The 13,247-nt window shown below is 36.1% G+C and overlaps 2 protein-coding genes across 2 annotated transcripts in view; one reads left to right on the top strand and one right to left on the bottom strand.

The window, feature by feature from the left end:
* Window positions 1–3,492: 3,492 nt before the first annotated feature.
* LOC140758489 (isopentenyl-diphosphate Delta-isomerase I) lies at window positions 3,493–9,790 on the top strand. The gene is made up of 6 exons (XM_073094673.1): window positions 3,493–3,875; window positions 4,587–4,642; window positions 6,200–6,291; window positions 8,925–9,027; window positions 9,103–9,240; window positions 9,327–9,790. The coding sequence occupies exons 1-6, from the start codon at window positions 3,601–3,603 to the stop codon at window positions 9,575–9,577; spliced, it is 915 nt and encodes a 304-aa protein (XP_072950774.1). The 5' UTR covers window positions 3,493–3,600; the 3' UTR covers window positions 9,578–9,790.
* Window positions 9,791–11,268: 1,478 nt separating this feature from the next.
* The window catches only part of LOC140779326 (uncharacterized), a 74,390-nt gene continuing 72,411 nt past the window's right edge, over window positions 11,269–13,247 (bottom strand). The window contains exons 62-65 of the mRNA XM_073124354.1: window positions 12,534–12,692; window positions 12,159–12,443; window positions 11,781–12,075; window positions 11,269–11,662 (exon numbers count right to left, since the gene is read on the bottom strand). Of these exons, the coding sequence (XP_072980455.1) occupies window positions 11,914–12,075; window positions 12,159–12,443; window positions 12,534–12,692 (606 nt within the window). The 3' untranslated portion in view covers window positions 11,269–11,662; window positions 11,781–11,913. The remainder of the gene's footprint in view (window positions 11,663–11,780; window positions 12,076–12,158; window positions 12,444–12,533; window positions 12,693–13,247) is intronic.

Genomic DNA, 13,247 nt, shown 5'->3' with positions numbered 1-13,247 from the left:
TAAATCTATCACTTTTCTTCTGGCTACAAAGTTCGACTGTTTTATCTATCAATATGATACGATTCGATCCATATTGGCTCTACGCGTGACATTGGATTCATTAGAATAAGCCTATTTATCTAGTTGAGTTTGTTAGAAGCAATAAAATCATTCTTGTCAAGGCGTGTTCTAACGTAAGAATCGCATTCGAACGGAGGGGGAGTACAAACGCCTACATCACGTTCACAAAAATAGAGAATGCAAATGGTGCGTTCGAACGAAATCGAGCCATTCGAACACCTGCACAACGTTTGCATCGATAAAGAACATAAATTCCGCGTTCAAACGCACCGCGGCGAAAGTGTGGGTTTTGTTAGGATTTGTTAGAGTTGTTTGGAGTTGTTTGAAGTTGTTTAACTTAGTTGAGAAGTTCTAAGTGTGAGCCTATATATATATGTGGAGGAAACCCTAATTGGAGTCTTATGATGATATTGGAATTGGCATTAGCCTTTATCTCCTTCTTTACTTGTCTTTAACCATTGGCGCCCTATCCCTCCTTCCTTCTTTCATCGCCCAAGTCTTTTAGTCAGCCTCGTCTAGCTTCTAACCATCCTCTTTTGCAATAACTTCTTCCTCTTTCACACCAAGAACTAAACCTAGCATTTATCTAGCCATCAGTGGGCTATTAAGCTAGGATTTAATTGACCTTCAGTCACTATTTGGTTGATATCTTGAGATCTAACCGTCTGAATCCCATCATCTTAGATTTGTTGGAAAGCTCTCTCCAAGAGCAACAACATATCCAAAATTCAGGAGGATCCGTTAGTCAAATTGTTCACAAATCCCCTTGGAAGTTATGTGCTTCATCGAATCCAAAACCGTTATGGATTAGATTAGACCGGTTTGTAACACAACAAGATGCTGTACAAAAATATTTGACTAGAATTTGCCCACATTAAATGCTAGCTTTGTGAAATGATCTTCATTGCTTCACATGTTAAAGTTACTGTTTTAAAAACAAATCAAAAGATACAAAAGAGAGCAATCTAGTTCAGCCATTATTAGAGAATAAGGGAAGTTCATACTTGACAAGTTTTTCTCTCTTTTCTTTCTTTCTTTTAGTTAGATTTATTTATAAATCAAACTCCTTTAAGATTTATTATATACCTTGTGTGTGTTTATAGTTTTGATTTGATATTTTAATTTAATTAGTGAAAAAGATGAAAAAAAAAACCTTTGTGGTTTGTGGGTGAGAGATCAGATAGATCTTTTGGAAGAAATCAGTGGGCTTTCTTGACTCAAAACAAATGTTATTTTGAGAAGAAATTTTGGGAGTTAAATCTCTTGTGTAAATATTGTTAGCATCTTGGTAAGCTAGTAGTGTATATCTTTTAGCGCATAGTAAATTCTCAAACAAAAAATCTTAACGAGTGAATATAAGTATTGTTCGAATCACTATAAATCTTAGTCTCGTATTCCCTCTCACTTTTCTTTACTTATCTCATTTAAATTTTGATTGCATAATCATACGAATAAGTTCTCATTATCATTACAATTCGCATCTACCTGTATATTTGGTTTTTTAACTTCTTATTTAGTTTGTAAACTTAATTCACCCCCTATTTTGGGTTGCTTAGTAGGGTCAATAATGGACATCTATCTCTACAAATTAGAAGAGTCCACACTTAACAAATTATATTATAAGGGAAGAGGGTCTCTAGCCACCATATAGGATTTTGAGAGACAAACCTATCATAATTAGCTGCACTTGATTTCCTTCCCTAAAAGTATGACAAATTCAAATATTGTTAACTCTCTGAATGTTGACCAAACAATCATTTACCAATTTCTTATATGCCAAGGACATGAGCTCTCCCCTTCTTAGTATTGCAGCAAACTCTAATAAATCTATGTCTACTATAACACTAATAACCATCTAACATAGTGAGTCCCATCCTCATGGCTCAGGCCTGTGCCAAGATTGTGTACTCACACGGTGTTGGTTCCCATGCCATTGCAGCAAGGAGCTAGAAACATGACATAGAACTTCACTTGATCCACCTCAATTAGTTTCCAAGATGAAAGCACTATCAATTTGCAATTTAATCCAACCCGATCCATGACTAGTCCATTTTGTCTGCCCTCTTCTATCAGACCTAGCCACCGATTTGCTCTTACCAACATACTTCCTAGCTAGCTAAATTCAACTCATTTTTTTTCCAAAAAAGAAAAAAGACAATATTGTTTGCAATCATTAAGGTGATCATCAGGCATGCTAGGGCTTACCAGGGCAATCGGGCTTAAGCATTTGTTCACAACCTAGCCACGAATCATTCGAACCTAGCCGAGTTTGAGTTGAGCTAGAATATTAGCCCATTATTGCCCCTCCTCTCTAGCTTAGGCATGATGAGGTAGCGAGGATGATGGGGAAGGAGAGAATGAAGGAGATATAGATAGTTTAAGTATTTTATAAATTATTCAGTATATTATGATAGGTAGAAGAGATTGAGCCTCCATGAAAATATTTTAGTTAGTTTTCACATGAACATATATTTATAATAGTATTCAATTTACTAGATATCCGTTGTGGGACTAAAAAACCATAGGAATCCATGCCGCTCATTTCGGTTGGGCTAGGGGGTAAAGGCCAACCCATGCCGCTCATTATCATCTCGGGCTCAAGCCAAGCCAGGCCTAAATCAAGCTCGAGTTGGGCTTAGTCTAATTAAAATTAGGTGGGTTTAGGCCGGAGCTTGGGGAAGTAGGCCAGCTCCTCCTCGCCCTATCTCCAATCTCCTCACCATTGCCACTTATCGAACTATCGAGTTAAGCTAGAGCTTTCTTGAGCTAGAGATGAGCCTCCTCATCCCATCTTCTTCCTCCTCACCATTACCTCTTATTGAACCACTGAGTTGAGCTTGAGCTTTCTTGAGTTAGAGATGAGCCAACTAGAGCCATCATTTTCTAGCTTGTCTTGAGTTTGAGCCAAGAAAATTTTGCTATCGAGGCAAGCTAAGCTAGGCCTAGCTCGCTTAGGAATTTTTTTTTTTTTTTGATCATTCATGAGCCCGAAGGATAAATATAGATTAGATAAAAATGACTAATCATATCTAGATACAAAGACACTTAGACCCCATTAAGCTTTTAGCCAATATAATAAGTTGCCTAGCTTAGACTTTAAGTTATGTGTGTCGCTAAACAATTATTCCAAACCAAATACTGTTGAGACCTACTCCAAATAGTCGTACTGCTCTGTAAGCCACCAAATCATTAAATAATTTTTTTACAATATTATTTAGGATTGAAATTAAAACCATGACCTCTTTGATGATGAGAAAGATATCTACCAACTCTACGAGTTAGTTAGCCCTAGCTAGCTTAGGCTAGTGTAGAACCCTACTCAGATGCTACCTTTGAGGAGTCGGATCATATAAAGTACAAAACTATGGACGATGTGCATCTGAAACCAAAAGAACGTTATAACTTATAAATAGCGACAATGGTTGTTGAGTTAGAAGAGGACTAAGAAAATGCTCGACCCCCACAACCGCAACAACTACGCCCATAAAAGGGATTAAAATTCAAAGAGAGAGAGACGACGGATACGCCCCCTTAATACTCATGCCGGCTTCCTTCCCGTTGATCCACGCCGCTCCATCAGTCCTCTTCTCTTCTGCGATCAAATTTAGATTCACGAATCGAGCAACCACTCGATTATTAATCCCTCGAATCCTCGCCTCCTCCCCTTTATCCCGCTCCTTCCTCCCCTTCTCCAGATCGACATCTTCTTCTGCGACCTTTCACGCCCCTGCGATGGGGAAAGCCGGCGCTGCCGTCGACGTCGATGCCGATTCCGGCATGGATGCCGTCCAGAAGCGTCTCATGTTCGAGGATGAGTGAGCCTTCCCTCTCCTTTTCGTCTATTAGGTGTTCGACTGTTGGTCTCCGTGCTTTTTTCTTTTTCTTTTTATTGGAGGGGAATAGCTTTTCAATTGTAAAGTTTGAGCTTGAACTGATGGGAGATGAAGACTTTTAGTGTATTGCAAAGTTGCGAATTACTCTAAGGTTGGTTTCTTCGAGATATTGTGTTGAGGGTATTATTTTGAATGACTGAATTCTTCAAGCTTTAAATTGTATGTGCTCTCTATCGATTGGTTGCTCAAAGGCTTAAGGCTGCAACAGGCTACTGGAGAGGACATGATGACCCTTGGATTAGCAAAATTCGTGGGCCTAAGATAGAGCTAATTAGAAAGAATGCTTCTTTTATTAACCAAAATTCTTGGGATTTGGTTCTTTGGTGTGTTTGCCTTTTACTGCTATTATTTTTCTTTTATTGGTTCACTTCTTATCTGGTGACGTGTTATGATGTGGTCATTACATGATTGTCGATCTACTCTTATATTTTCCAACGATAAGAAAATTTTAAATATTCTGTTCTTCAGCAAGCCTACAGTTTGAGCTATATTAATAATCCATATGTTATTTTCTGGTCTTCTGGAATAGCAATCTCTCTCCATCTAAATCTACAAATTGTTAACCTCTTTGTCATTTTCAATATCAAATTTGTTAAGAGATATAAAAGCTTACTTTCACTTCATATCTTGCAGATGTATTTTAGTGGACGAGCATGATAATGTTGTCGGACATGATTCCAAGTACAACTGTAAGTGTTGGTTCTTTAAACCTTTATACATCCCAGTATTCCCCATTTCGAACTAAATTATCAATATTATATTCTGAAGGACCACATAAACCTTCTCACATTTTGGGAGTTTCTTTTCAACCCTCTGTATGTTTTCTATGTACCATGTTCTATTCTTTTGAGCATCTTCAGTCTTATTGATGAACATTACTTATGGATACTTCAAGATGTTAAAGTATTCAATAGTTGTTAGAGACTCTAGGTTAACTGGCACGAGAGAGCTCCAATAAAGTCTCTTCTGCTTCCTGGGTTAATCATTATTCGTAGTTTATTTTGCATTGATCCAGTTACATTTGAGGCTTGTGCTGCTTATCTTTCACTGCTTGCAACATTATTAGTCTTGTCACCATTAACTCCCACCACGTAATTCTTGAACTTGTGATATTCAGAATGTCACCTGGAAGCTTGATCCACTACTAAATTGCCTGTATATATCATGAAACATACGAGACTTTTTACCTATAAGCAATTAAATATTTATCACTGTTTCTTAAAAATTAGTGATCATTAAGGGATATAAATTCTTCTTTGGAGCATCTCTGAATCAGCAAGACCAGCAGAAGAGTAAATCATTACATCATTGAACTTAACTTGTTCGATCGAGAGTTGAGATGTTACTTCTAGTTACTTCTACAACTCATTTTTTCTGTCCGTTCATTTATCAACACGAGGGAAATTTTCTAGTTGTTGCTACTTGCATTTTGGTATTAGTTTCACATATATCATGATTGGATTTCCCATTTTGTGATCTTGTTCATAATTCTTGCATTTTGGTATTAGTTTCACATATATTTTTCAGTTGGCACTTAGAGAACCCATTGGAAGCTTATACTGAAAATGCAGTTGGTTGGTACATGTACTTTGAGTCTATCTTCAAACAATTCAAATCCTTCTTGGTAGATGTAATCCGTATCCAAACAGTTCAAGTCTTTCTCAGACATAAAATGTGGCATCAGTACAAGAACTATATAGCAATTGACAAAATAGTAGATAAAAAGATAGCATCAGTTGAAAAATATACAAAACAAGGGTGACTTATAATGGGTAAGTAGAACCTTCAAGGTTAAGCAAAGTTGGATTTAGGGCGAAAGATCTTCTTTATGTCCTGCTATTAGAAAGAAAAAAAAATGAAATGCACTAATAATATAGAAGCAATATAAAGCTGCATAAGGTTTAGGTTGCTTTGGATATTAGAAAATAGATTTCATGGTTTAGAGGGCGTTGCGGGGTTTCATCATCCTAATAAGCAGTTTTCATAGTTATCTTGCCGATTTCTGCAGAAATTAACAAATACCTGCCGTTCTTACAAGTAACACAATGTGCTACTGAGAGTGAATATATGTCTGCTATATTTGATATTTCATTGCTAGGTACCTGGGCATATTGTATTCACAGTCGCTTTATAGAATTTCACTTGCAAACCTTGTGGTTATTATTTTATTTTTGTTAGTCATTCTAATTGATGTTCCATAATCTAATGATACTTCCGCTGATCAATGTGTCTTGTGTGATGTTTAGGTCATCTGATGGAAAAGATTGAATCTGAGAATTTGCTCCATAGGGCTTTCAGTGTCTTCCTTTTCAACTCTAAATATGAGTTGCTTCTTCAGGTATGTACTTTTTCAAATACTTTTTCTGCCTATTAGAGAGTTAATTTGTTTGTGGATATTAGTTGCTGCATCCTTGTTCTTGGAGTTCTCTTGCAAGTGCTTTCGAGTAAAATATTACTCATTTATCTAGGAATGATATATAATTTTATTTGTCTGTCACTTGAGTTCCAAAAGACTTCATCTTTTTATGTATTATAAGTAAGAAAAGGTCATTGGATGGAAATATGGAACCCTTTATTGTGAATTAGAGATGGTTTAACTCTTTTTTTCTTTCTTCCTTTGGTTTCATTATTGATTTGCATTTTGGAATATATAATTGAATAACGTACTTCTTTCTTTTTTTGATTTTTTTGTAGGACAACAATTAAGGTTAATAGTTTTCTGAAAAGCAAGGAAAAAGAATTTATTGTTTTGGGCATAAGTATCCTAAAAGAAAATATCAAAGGGTCTAAACATGTTTCGCACCATGGAACAATTAATCAAAGTAAACATCTTATATTCCCTACCATTCGTGGATGGTTGTCCTTACTTCTCAGTTCTTTCCCTACAAGGCTACAAAGAGAAAATCTTTGTGGACAATTGTAGCTAACACATAGATTAACCATTGGGTCTTGGTTGTGTCTCCTTTAGTCCCACTGTCTTTTCTCTTACGAAGTTATAACTGATACTCTGCGTAGTCCCTACGAGCATGAGCCTTATCTAGGCAACTGCTGTTGGTGGTTATGTCCTTGTCCTATCCTTTTATTGGGCTTGGGGCCTTCTATTCTTCAAGCCTAGGCGTGAAGTTTATGCAGTCTAGCGGTTTCCCATCCTTATTTTTGTCAATCTTGTAAGTACAAGGATGGACTACTCAAATGTCAGAATTTAACTTTGTATGACAATCCAACATTACCTGAGTCCTTTAAATTGGTTTGTATTTTTTTGTATAAGTGGGTGTATGCAAATGAGTTGATCCACTATACATGAATACTAAGTAGGTTGTGCTTGTGTTTGTATTCTCAACCTGCTTAACTTGGCTCAGTCAGCAGTAGTTGAACAGGTCCTATTCAGATAGTGTTAGGTTGATACATTTTAATGCAAGATGAGCCAGGTCAAACATTCACATTATAGACGTACTAGTGTGAGCTAAAGCCAGGTATACCAGATAAAACAACCTGCATTACCCGTGTAATGAACGAGATATGCATGTTAAATAGGTTATTCATGAAACCCATTTAATATATAAGTCATGTTTAGGGGTGATAATCTGGTCAGCTTAGTTGGGATTGTGTCAGGTTGATGACATAGTATTAAGTCTGGCAAACAAATCTAGGCATGGCTCTTTTGATAACAGGATCTATTTTTAAATACAAATACTGCCTGTTTATTACACTAGTTGCATAACTCATCCATTTAACTTGCATAACTCCATTATTACCTGTATAACCATATCGTCTTTTAAATATACATGAACCAGTTTATACTAAATACAAACCTCTTTAAATGCCTAGGGTTCATGTCAGGTTAACATGTTGGATTGAAAGTTGTTGTCTGTCGTGGGTTAAGAAAAAACAACCTGATTATTAATCATGTCATGTTTGGGGTCATGTTTTAGACCTAATATTCATGTACTCAACCCAAACCACTAACCCTGTAACCCATTACCACTCTCACCTATAAGACTACTTTTATCCCTTCTTTAGTTTCCTAGATTTATGAATAAAGTAATATCCTAATATTCAATGTCATAAGGACCTCTTCCGTTATAATTCATAGATGGCCTAGAGAGCATCTTCAACCTTCAGTACTAGGATTCTTATAAATAGAGCTTCATGCACCTCCTAAGCATGAGGATTACTGCCTATTCTTTTGGCTTCATAATATAAAACTGCAAACAACCAGGTTTTCTTGGTCCCTGTCACCCTGTTATCCAAAGCAAGCGGCCAAAGATAAGTAAGCGAGCATAACTAAAGAAAAAAGCGTGAGTGAAGCAGAGGCAAGAGCTGTTAGGTAAGTAGGATTAGCAACTGAACTTGGTCACCTCCTCAGGAAAATAGCATTCTATTTAGTTTCGTTGAATCACCCTGTTTCTTGTCACTTGAGTGCGATAAAGAGGAACTATCACACCTTGCCATTTGGCTCTGCATTATGTAAAGCGCATAAGCAAAGTATAAATGAGATCACCACATGGATGGCACGTAACACAATAACATCCCAAGCAACAAAAAGGGAAAGGAAGCAAAGTTCAATCATAAGTTGTAGTTTAATTTTACTCCCGTACTTGAAAGATAAAAATTTTGTTCAAGAGAAATTTTTTGTCCAATCTGATTGCTAGTTAATTCTTTTATACCAAATTTTGATTTAGAATTACTGGATAAAGTTTAACACCTGCACCCATATAGTATAAACTACATGAGAATGGATAAGATAGTTTGGACATGTCTAAAAGAGAACATGTAGTTGATCTGTTAGCAACTAGGAAAGAGGACATTGTGCAGTTTCTCTGGCCTCGTCAATTCTGCTTGCTTGGTTTTCTTGACCATAAGCCACTAAGTTTGTAATTGCCTGAGTTGTTGTATGAGTCAGTTTCCAGATTGGTTTCTTCAATTGCATGATATTTCGTTGTATTTCATAGCTCGTTATTCTTCTTTCAGCAAAGGTCTGCAACAAAAGTAACCTTTCCTTTAGTTTGGACAAATACTTGCTGCAGCCACCCTCTCTACCGTGAATCAGAGCTTATACAGGAGAATTATCTTGGTACGTTTGCTTAGCAACAAACCACCATTTCATTTCTTCCTTATTGACAGTAGCAAGCATATGTTTCATTTGCAGGAGTTAGGAATGCTGCACAGCGGAAGCTGTTCGATGAATTGGGCATATCTGCTGATGATTTACCTATCGATCAATTTATTCCTCTTGGACGGATGCTTTACAAGGCCCCATCTGATGGAAAATGGGGGGAGCATGAGCGTAAATCCTTCAACCTCACATGTAACTTTTTCCTTTTTCTTCTTGTGCTAATGATGCTGTCTTTTTTATTTTCCCCTTCAATTTAGTTGATTATCTTCTTTTCATCGTCCGTGAGGTGAAGTTGCTTCCAAATCCTGACGAGGTTGCTGACGTCAAGTATGTCAACCGGGATCAGTTGAAGGAGTTGTTAAGGAAAGCAGATGCAGGGGAAGAAGGTGTGAAGCTCTCTCCTTGGTTCAGGCTGGTTGTTGATAACTTTCTGATGAAATGGTGGGACCACGTTGAGAATGGGACTCTTCAGGAGGTTGCAGACATGAAGACAATTCATAAACTGTAGTAGAAGCACATGTATTCTATCTATACCCCTTGGTTTTTCCAAGAAACAATATGATTCAATCTATTTTGTGACAATAAGACACTCGTGCCATTTTGTAGGATACGGTGAGCTAAGCTCCAGTTCACTTGTGCTTATTCTGAAATAAGACTCCTTTTCATGGTGTAATTAAACATCTTATATTATTTTAATATATTAATTCAATATTCTCTCTCATTTTATTCCGTACAATTTTTAAAAAACTATTTATTAGTTACTCAAGATTATAATTTTACCTTTTTAAGATGATAACACTTAATTACAAATCATATCAGTTACAATTAATTTCTCATCTCTTTCTACTCTCCAAAGACACCCTCGCATGCCTAAGTGCCAAGTTACCTCGCACCCACACATACCTAAGTGCCTGGTTACCTCGAGTACCCGGATGCTTTATGTGGGGAAATTTTATTTCATTTTCATTTGGTTTAAAACATATCCCTATTTTATATTAACTTTATATCACATCAAATATAATTATAACTCCTAGTATTAAATTAAATATTAGAATATTTATACTAATATTAGCTCTATTTTTCTAATATTAAAAATTAGAATAATTATATATATTTTACCCTTATTCCACATAACACAACCTTAAGGCATAGCAACAAGTGGGCACAAACACTGAGGCTAATTTTAGAAAATATATTCTAGTTTTTAATAGAAAAAAAAAGAGCTAATATCCTATTCTAATATTTAGTAGTTGAATAATATTTCATGTGACATAGATTTAATATTAAAATATTAAAGAATAGTAAATTTGTATTCGGAATTGATGATATTTTATGTGGTAGAATATGTAAAATAATGGTAGTATTATATGTATTTATTTATATTTTCACTGTATATAAAATTAGAATATTTTTTAATACAAATGCGGATTTTGGATATTCTAATTTCTCACTTGCTCTAATAATCCGCACCATTTCCCAACATTTCTGAGTACTTTTTCTCGCTTAATAAAAATAAAAATATACAAGCACTTAATTATCAATAAGCCCTAGGCAACCGCATTGTTTTATACCGAAAATACTAATATTTACATTTATTTGTAATTATGATGTCTATTATTAAAGTTGTCAAGAAATAACAATTCATAGTATATTATAACCCAGCACTGTGGGGTTAGCAGTGCACTGTGGGGCGGTGTTATAATATACACTTTATCTTGGGCTTATAAATGGTGATCCAGGATAATTTGAAGATCTTTGTATAAGATTTGAGAATGTTATAGGAGCATTTAATAAGGTCAGAGTCACCGAGTATCAAGAGAAATTTGAAGAGCTAGTGCAAAGTTTTCAGTGGGCTCAGATATGACGTTCGCCCTATAGTCCACATGTTTAGCCTCCCCCAAAAAAATCTCCTTCCGACCTAAAGCCTCATTTCAATGCCAATTCTTTTGCCCACCCTACTGCGAGAAGAACCCGTTGCCATCTAAAGTGAACACATTTGACAATGCTGCCAATGGTGCTGCTTGCCACCCTCTCCCCCGACCACAAAAAAAGAAAAAAACTTCGGAACTTCGTCATCAGCAGCTGACATGTACAACCATATTGGTCGGCCTGGAGAAGTAATAAGCTGAATCCTAAGCTAAGGAACTGGATAATGAGTTAATGACTCATTTGGAAGGAGAGGAGCAATAGGATTCTTAAAATCAGAACCACAGGCATCTACTGGCGCCCTCGAAGCAGTGTTACGTTTGCTTCTACTGATTGTATATTCTAAGAGTTTTAATATAACAATCATATTTGTGTTTATTTACAGGTAAGACAATAGGCCACTTCTCTTCCCCTTCTTACATTACTCACTAATGTGTGAACTTAGATAATGCTAGACTTGAACAACATTTATTTAGAATTACATAACAGCTTTACAATGTAAAATATAATCCTCCAAGGAGAGGCGCATAACAAGACTGACTGCAAGGCTTCAGCTGCATCCTTGAAAACAACAGCATGCCTTAAAATTGTTGTGTATATGACCAAATACGGTGCTTGGTTCCAATGATAGTCATCGGAAAAATAAGTATAAGTTGTAATCTCGGATCTGCAGAGTGGAGATAATATCAATTCATCAGTGAAGAAGTACATTTTCAAGACAAGAAAGCAAATTAACAGCAGGAACAAAAGGTCAAAAAACAATTCACGTTAATGTAATGTCATACCTATGCCATGACAGGAACATGTAGTTAGATAGTATGTGAATATGTTCTTAGTGACAAGGGTAAAAGAGATACTCCCCCCCCTCAAATATTGAGTTTTCAGGTAATGTTTCATCAAAGCTGCTCCTACTTTTAATCAGGGTTGGCTATCAACTGTGCCAAAGGACGAGTCCAGATGAACCGCCCTTTGTTCATCTTGAACAAAACAAGCACCAAAAACATCTTTTGGGAAAACTTCAGAGAAGCCAACAGTACTACAGGGGCTATATGGTCTTGGTACCTTCCTTTTCTGTAAGTCCTGTAAAAAGAACAGTGGCACAAATAAGCATATACTTCATTTTGGTGAAAAGTGTACTGGAATAGCAAATATCAGATAATTACCTTTGAAGAACAAGGTCCATATGTTTTCAACGCTTCCTCAATGGATGAATAAATTTTCGTAGCTTCTTCAGATCCAGAATTGCATTTAATGACACGAAAAGCTTCTTTATCAGTGGATCTAACTTGCAAGTGCAAAATAAGCCTTGAAGGTAACAATCCTGGGCGATCTTTCTTCCCGGGTCCCAATTCCATTGTCCAAAGGTCATCCCACAAAACATCCCACAAAACTGAACATGGATCCCTAGCAGGATTGAACTTCCTTTGACCTAGAATATTTGTTGGTTGCTGAAATCAAGGATGAAATTAGATGGTTGCCTAATGCACTGAAAGAGAATATCAAGCTAAAAGGCCTATATAAAATCTGAACCAAATTACCTGCAGTAGTATAACTCTTCGATGGGTAACTAAAAGAATCTTTCCTTTTGGAAGTGTAAAATGATCTTCATAGGCATCTGACAAAGCAAATTTTCCTCGAACTTTAAAGAGGTCAACTTGCCCAAGAAAGCTGCCAGATTCAGCTAATTGTAGGACAGCCTTCAGAAAATTAAATGGAAAAAAAACTTTCTTATTAGCTTTTGAAGATGGCCAAAGGATGCAATAAACATATAACAATATAAAAGAGAGATGCAGATGTTTACAAGCTCCACGCAGATAAAGCTTGCATCACTTGTCATTGTACTTGTGTTCATTAGCACAGGTAATTAAAGGGGCCTAGTTATTGGCTTCCTGTTTGACCAAGGGCTCTAGAGACGGTAAATGAAAAGTGAAGGTTGACTGACACTGAATATTTTGATAGCCATAAATAATTATATAAGTGTGTGTCTATCCACAAATAGTATTGCTTGCTTTATAAAAGAAAAGCTGAAAGACATAATATTGTTGACAAAATCATGTTAAGGTCCTTAATTCAATACAAATATAAAATGTTACCTTGGCTCTAACGAGCACTATGGATGGTAAACAAATAGAAACACAACTAAGAGTTGCTTAAAAAATGACAAACTTGTAAAATTTATTGGAAATTAAAAGGTATTAAAAAGATCACAATTGCTCAACAAGGTAAGATCTAATTGTCACCCTCCATCAATG

This window comes from Typha angustifolia, chromosome 3 (genome assembly GCF_048772165.1).
Source record: "Typha angustifolia cultivar Huaian chromosome 3, ASM4877216v1, whole genome shotgun sequence".
In the NCBI taxonomy this organism is placed as follows: domain Eukaryota; kingdom Viridiplantae; phylum Streptophyta; class Magnoliopsida; order Poales; family Typhaceae; genus Typha; species Typha angustifolia.
The sequence above is the reverse complement of the archived record's forward strand: the minus strand, read 5'-3'. Positions and strand labels throughout refer to the sequence as shown.

What these genes read in the sequence shown, in the direction of transcription:
- LOC140758489 (XM_073094673.1), top strand. Translation starts at nt 3,601, where the DNA reads ATGCCGGCTTCCTTCCCGTTGATCCACGCCGCTCCATCAGTCCTCTTC. An exon ending in ACATGATTCCAAGTACAACT is followed by an intron (nt 4,643 to 6,199) that starts GTAAGTGTTGGT and finishes TGTGATGTTTAG; the next exon opens with GTCATCTGATGGAAAAGATT. An exon ending in TATACAGGAGAATTATCTTG is followed by an intron (nt 9,028 to 9,102) that starts GTACGTTTGCTT and finishes TTTCATTTGCAG; the next exon opens with GAGTTAGGAATGCTGCACAG.